The sequence below is a fragment of the Crocodylus porosus genome, unplaced genomic scaffold (assembly GCF_001723895.1).
Source record: "Crocodylus porosus isolate Cpor-Errol unplaced genomic scaffold, CroPor_comp1, whole genome shotgun sequence".
Lineage (NCBI taxonomy): Eukaryota > Metazoa > Chordata > Crocodylia > Crocodylidae > Crocodylus > Crocodylus porosus.
The window spans coordinates 158,888-165,987 of NW_017728940.1; the positions used below are offsets into that span (position 1 = coordinate 158,888).

Below are 7,100 nucleotides of genomic sequence, written 5' to 3' on the forward strand. Positions count from 1 at the left end.
CCAGCGGAGGTGGTTCCAGCACCTACATTGAACACCTTCAAGAGTAAACTGGATGCTTATCTTGCTGGGATCCTATGACCCCAGTTGACTTCCTGCCCTTTGGGCAGGGGGCTGGACTCAATCTCCCGAGGTCCCTTCCAGCCCTAATGTCTATGAAATCTGTCTATGAAATCACCTCGGTGCTCGGGAAGATCTTGGAAAGAATCATGAAGGAGCACATCTGTGGGGGGCCAGCACGGGAGATCATGCTCAGGGGCAATCAGCATGGGTTCATCAAAGGCAGGTCCTGCCTGACCAACCTGGTTGCCTTTTATGATCACGTGACTAAATCCTTGGATGATGGTGTTGCTGCGGACCTAGTCTTTCTAGACTTTAAGGCAGCCTTTGACACCGTCTCTCACCCCATCCTCATCAATAAATTGAGCAACTGTGGCATTGATGCCTACACAGTTGGATGGGTAAAAAATTGGCTGATGGGGCAAACTCAGAGAGTAGTGGTGGACGGGTTGTACTCAGCCTGGCGAGATGTGAGCAGTGGGGTATCCCAGGGCTTGGTCCTTGGGCCTGCACCGTTTAACATCTTCATCAGCAACTTGGACGAGGGGGTGGAAAGCATGATGTCCAAGTTTGCTGATGACATGACAATGTGGGGCGAGGTGGGCACACTTGAAGGGAGAGAGAGGCTGCAAATAGATTTAGACAGACTACAGAAGTGGGCAGATGAGAATAGGATGGGGTTCAATGTAGATATATGCAGAGTGCTGCACATTGGGAGAGGGAATCCATAGCATACATACAGGCTGGGGAGCTCCCCTTTTGAAAGCACAGAGGCGGAACGGGATTTTCAAGTCATTGTTGACTCCAAGATGAACATGAGCCGCCAATGCCAGGCCGCAACCAGCAAGGCCAGCCATACCTTGTCATGCACACAAAGGTGCATCTCAAGCAGGTCCAGAGAGGTGATTCTCCCCCTCTATGTGACTTTGGTCAGGCCGCAGTTGGAGTACTGCATCCAGTACTGGGCATCACACTTCAAAAGGGATGTGGCCAGCCTGGAGAGGGTTCAGAGGAGGGCTACCTGCTTGGTGAGAAGGCAGCAGGACAGGCCCTATGAGGAGAGACTGAGGGAACCTGAACCTGTTTAGCCTCAGCAAGAGGAGGCTGAGGGGGGGACCTGGTGGCTGCCTACAAACTCATCAGGGGATATCAGCAGCAAATAGGAAGAGTCCTTTTCTCCCCAGCACCACCTGGGGTGACAAGGAACAATGGTAATAAGCTGATGGAGAACAGGTTTAGGTTAGAGATCAGAAGGCAATTTTTTACAGTTAGAGTGACCAAAATCTGGAACCAACTTCCCAGGGAAGTGGTCCTCACCCCTAGCTTGGGCAAATTCAAGAGGAGGTTGGATGATCACCTGTCTGGGGTCTTGTGAACCCAGCATTCATTCCTGCCTGTGGCAGGCGTGGTGACACAGGGGGTCAGGCTAGATGATCTGTTCAGGTCCCTCCTGACCCTAGCTACTATGAAACTATGAAACACCAGGAGCAGCAACGCAGACAGTGGCAATACAGGCTTTCTTCCCACTCCGCTCCCATACAACTGTCTTAGCCTTGGCCTACAAAACTTAGGTTGGTGATTAGGAAAGAGCTTTTCATGCAGAAGGTGGTTCAGTGCTGGAATAGGCTGGTGGATGCTCCATCTTTGGAGGTTTCAGAAGCAGGTTAGAAGGACATTTGACTGGGCCAGCTGCATTGGGGACAATCTTGCCTTGAGCAGGGGGCTGGACTAGAGGTGACCTGGCTGTTCTATGATTCTGTGCCTTTCTGGGGTGGATGCACCACGAGGAGCCTTCAGTGTCCTAACCTGGAAGGATCATAGTGGGTATTTGTCAGGGAAGCACTTGGAACACAAATGTCCAGCAAGCTTGTGATGCAGTTCTCTGGGCACTTTTACCAACCCTCAGACCTGCCTCATAGGGCAAATCTTACCCTTGAACTGGATACAGTTTTGGGTGCTGCACATTCAAGAGGGATGCAGAGAATCTTGAGAGGGTTCAAAGGAGGGCCACTTTTATGGCAAGACCCTACAAGGAGAGACTGAGGGACCTAGATCTCTTCAGACTTCGTAAGAGAAGGCTGAGAGGTGATGATCTTGTGGCTGCCCGTAAATTCATCAGGGGAGGGCAGCATGGAATAGGAGATGCTCTATTTACTAGGACACCTCCTGGAGTAACTAGGAACAATGGCCACAAATTAACAGAAAGCAGATTTAAGTTGGACATTAGAAAGAACTTCACAGTGAGGGCTGCCAGATCTAGAATGGGCTTCCAAGGGGGGTGGTGCTCTCCCCTACCTGGGGGGTCTTCAAGAGGAGGCTGGACAAGCACCTAGCTGGGGTCATCTGACCCCAGCGCTCTTTCCTGCCCAGAGCAGGGGGTTGGACTCGGTCTTCTGAGGTCCCTTCCAACACTAATAGCTATGAATCTATGAAGATGGAGAAACCGGTAGGAACTTGTAGAAGATTTTGTTTGTAGAATCAAATGTTTGAAGAGGTTCATCTCTCTCTGCCCCATAAAAAAGGGTTCATTTGATGAAACATTGCCCAAAACATCAGGTAGCAGCTAAACTGCAGCCTGTGTGTGCCTTTTGGGATTTCAGGAAACACTTAGCACATGGGCAAGAGGAAGTTGATTTCCAAACTCAGCAGAGGTCTTTTGGCATGGCTTGTCACACATGCCTATCCCACAGCGATTACATCACTCTGCTGCATTTGGAAAGCACCGTTGCAGAAATGAAACAGCAAAAGCAAAACCAGAAGAGAACAATTGCTGGGAAAGAATGCATCCACAGCAGGGAGGAGTCACCCTCCCTGCAACTGCTGGACAGAGCTACCAAGGGTCACCTTGCCAGAAGGCACTGCTGGAGCAGGCTCGATGGAGTTGCAGGCCTGGCAGCATGCCATGCTGTGTGCCTCCCACCCAGGCCCTGGGGGGGTCCCATGGCTCTGCCTCCTCTCAGTGCTTCTCTGTACTGCAGCCATGAGCACGCATGAGAGCTGTGCAACCTGCTTCCTTTGCCAGTTGCTGGGCTCTGCAGTCTCCCGCATCTTGAAGACCCTCAGGGCTTCCCTCAGGCTACGCTCTCCTAGTCCTCCCAGGAGCTTCCAATGAATAAGCACCCAGTTAAAGGCAGAGCACTCTCCTCTAGGGATTTCACCTGCCTTACCTTGCACCTCAGAGGAACCATTGTCATTAGGAGCCCTCCTGACCTTCTCTGCCAACTGCTCCATCTTGATCTTCACTTTCTCTCTCTGGGCAGACAGAAGACAGGGCATTTATTTATCCCAGTACTGTCCCTGGGATTATTCTAGGTATAAGGCTCCTCCTCTCTCACTCTCCCCTCCCCCACCATTACTTCCCAGCCCACCCAGGGAAAGGCCAACTGGCTTTGTTCATTGCATGAGTGTCACAGTGGAGCACAAATGCTGGAAAGGCAGCCATCAGGCAGGAGGCAATGCAGACACGAGCACAGCAGCCACCATCTGCAGTAAAAGCTGGAAAGGCCTTTTTAAAGACCCAAATCTGTCCACGCCCTTTTCCTAAAAATCCCAGAGTGGAGAGGAGAGGAGAGTCTGAGCTGGCAGCTAGATGCCTCCATAGCCATTGTGGACAGGCCCAGATATAGGCATCATTCCAGGACCAGATGAGCTCCCTGCAGACTCTGGCAATCTCACTCCTCAGATATCCAGAGAAGGTGGGATTCGCTTCCCTTCCCTTCCATAGGATTGGGGCAATGATTAGCACTACACAAATATTAACACAGGAAAGTGCTCGCAGCTCATCCAGCGTGGCACGTGCAAGATGGTGGCAGGCTGTTACAGAGCTCTGTGCACCTGTTTCTGGCCTTTACTTGTGGCATCTTTTCAAACCGAGATTGAAGGCGCTCTTGTGACTAGGGCCAGGCCTCATCTTATCCTGACTTTCTGAAGAAGCAAATATATTTTCTGAGCATTTGAAAGGTTAAAAAAAAAAAAGAGTTTAAGACCTCCTTTTTTCCCCCCCCCCGCTTACTTTTGACCAAAATGTGTCAGTATGCATATAGCAAACAATATGAAAACTCTACACACAAAAACTCCATAGTGCACAGACCTATTTTAAAAAAAATACCTTGATGATAGATTTCACAAGTGTGGGTGGCTAATTACAAGACCAGAAGTCACTTGGCAAAAATCGCACATATCAAAAAGCAGGTCCTACATAAATATTTTCACCCAGACTCCCAGTGTTCACAAAGGTAGAGAGGGACTAACCTGACCTGCCATTTCCAGTGAAAGTATTTTTTTCACTACGTCATCAACCCTGCAGAAAAATCCCAGATTCAGTTATACAACACAACAGACCATTTATTTAACTTCTGACACTGGGGGTTACTTTAGATTTTCAGATCAGATGAGTTCCTTGAAAAGAATCATTCAGCAAGTCTAAGCCACTCTACAAATTTACAGTGAAGAGTTGATCAAGCCATAATGTCTCTCTTGCATTCATAAGAGGAATCACAGCAGAGAACAAATATAGTCAGCACCAGTTTGTCATTCCCAGAAGTTGGGAACATATGGTTTCCATTAGGGTCTTTGCAAAATTTCACTGGCCATTTCATCCCGACACTGTTTCGACCAATTTTGAGGTCAAAACAGCACAATCGGAACGAAACAAAGGCCGCTGAAATAGCCTTGAACCAAAATGAGGCTGGTTGAAATGTTTAGAAAGTCAAAACGTTTTGATCATAGGCTGGGGATGGGAAGTCAGTGCAGCTGGGTTACCTTCCCATGCTAGATCACACAGGTGGGAAAGCAGCCCAGGTAGGATACTTCTTGGTGCCCCATGCTAGATCACCTCGGGGACAGGAGGCAGCCCAGCTGGCCTGCTTCCTCATGCCCAGTGCTAGATTGCTGCCTCCCGCCCCCGGGGCGATCTAACGCTAGGGATGGGAAGCCATCCCAGCTGGGCTGACTCCCAATCCCCAGGAAAACTCAAAGTGTCAAAACAGCCTTTCTGTTTTGATGGAATGCAACGGAACAGCTATTTCGACTCAAAATGAAATTTGAGATGAAACACTGTTGCTTGAACCACCGAAACACAAGGCAAAATGGAACGGTGCTGTTTCACACAGCCCTAGTTTTCATCCACTCCGGAGCACGTCTTGTAGCTTTTGAAAGCCACATGACATGCCAGCTTGGTGCTAAACATTAGCCCCAAGTGAACAGCCACAGACATGGGGGTCATCATTGACCACAAGATAAACATGAGCCTGCAGTGTGATGCTGCAGCTAGTAAAGCGACCAAAACTCTGGCTTACATCCATACATGCTTCTCAAGCAAATCCTGGGATGTCATTCTTCCCTTGTACTTGGCTGTGGTGAGGCCGCAGCTGGAGTCCTGCATCCAGTTTTGGACTCCACAATTCAAAAAGGATGTGAAGAAGCCTGAGAGAGGCCAGAGAAGAGCCACATGCATGATCAGAGGTCAGGAAAACAGACCTTACGACGCCAGGCTGAGCGCCATGGGGCTCTTTAGCTTGGAAAAGTGCAGGCTCAGGGGTGACATGATGGCCACCTATACGTTTATCAGGGGTGACTGCCAGTACGTCCCAAGGGATGATGAGGTTGAATGGTTATAAACTACTGCAAGACCATTTCAGGCTGGACATAAGGAAGAATTTCTTTACTGTCCAAGCCCCCAAGGTCTGGAACAGCCTGCCAGTGGAGGTGATTCACGCACCTACATTGAACACCTTCAAGAACAAATTGGATGCTTATCTTGCTGGGATCCTATGACCCCAGCTGACTTCCTGCCCCTGGGGCGGGGGGCTGGACTCGATAATCTTCTGAGGTCCCTTCCAGCCCTAATGTCCACGAAATCTATGAAAATCATTTACATTTGGACTCAATCTTTCAAGTCAGATCTGCACAGAGTCCCACTGAAGTTAGTGGGGCTCCATGTGGGCACAAGATGCTAGCCACTCCAGGGCAGCTCTGGGATTGAGGCCTGAGAATGCAGCAGCCTTGGACCTATATTTCAGAAGTGACCATGAAACAAGGGAGCCCACTTTGAAATAGCTCAGTGCCCAATTCCTAGAGCACACCAGAAAACCAGAGATTTACTGGATACTAGTGGAAGCTGTGGGATCTCAAAATCAGGCTCCAAACCACCTCAGCTCAAGCCACCAAGAACCAATGTACCTATTATCAGCGGCCACTTCTGCAAATTTGACTTGCAAAACAATTCTGCAGTTCTTTGCCGGGCTGCAGAGTCAATGACCACAAAGCACTGGGTAAGTGCGAAGCTGTGCAACAGCCACTGCTTCTGCGGCTACAGGTCTTTGGTGCTCAACGCGTGCAGGGGGGATTAGGTGTCCCCTCCCCCCCTGCTGTGCCCAACATACTTGTCTATTATGGGGAGACTGGCATACTCTTTCCTCAGCATGGTGGGAGGAATGTCATCCAGCTGGCTGGGGAGTTCTGCAGAGAAACAGCATTTGGGGAAAAGCACATAAGAACCTGTGCTCGGGGGTACTATGAGAGCCGCGCAGATCCTGCTCCAGTGTACAGGGAAGTGAGTCCTAAGTCAAAAGGGGAACCTGGAGCTGGGCTTCCCACTGGGGGAGCAGAAGCAAATGAAGAAGTGGAGGCAGGGCCCTGGTTCCTGCCCCCTGCTCCGGATTCATGGCCCCACGCCAAAACCACGAGTATAAAGGCAGCGCGTGCCGCCAAGCACGCAAGCAGCGTGGCGCCAGTTACTGGCAGTTTGAGCACCCTGCGCACCGGCTGCTCGGGAAGGGCCTGTGGCAAGAACCACCCGCGTCCCCCAACACCTCCTGGGGCCAGGACCCCCGCTCACCTCGACTCCTCCGGACCGGCCTGGCGTACGCCCGGGCGGCCTGCACCAGGGGGCTGCCAGCTGGGGGGAGCAAAGACCGGGGCTGCCTCAGCGCTGCTCGGCAGCGGGGCCCCTCGCACGGCGGGCTGGCGTGAGACCTGGCAGTGCTGTGCGGTCCCGGGCTCAGAGCAGCCTCGACCAGCCCCCCACCCCCAGCCCGCCAGCC

At 51.1% G+C, this 7,100-nt stretch overlaps 1 protein-coding gene across 2 annotated transcripts in view; it reads right to left on the reverse strand.

Moving 5' to 3' along the window:
- Window positions 1-7,100, reverse strand: part of MRPS15 (mitochondrial ribosomal protein S15) — a 10,514-nt gene that overhangs the window by 3,142 nt on the left and 272 nt on the right. Inside the window, exons 2-5 of one of the 2 annotated variants that reach the window (XM_019547895.1) lie at window positions 6,896-6,955; window positions 6,441-6,516; window positions 4,309-4,357; window positions 3,225-3,309 (exon numbers count right to left, since the gene is read on the reverse strand). In XM_019547895.1, the coding sequence (XP_019403440.1) occupies window positions 3,225-3,309; window positions 4,309-4,357; window positions 6,441-6,516; window positions 6,896-6,955 (270 nt within the window). The remainder of the gene's footprint in view (window positions 1-3,224; window positions 3,310-4,308; window positions 4,358-6,440; window positions 6,517-6,895; window positions 6,956-7,100) is intronic. The other variant, XM_019547896.1, reaches the window with a different exon arrangement.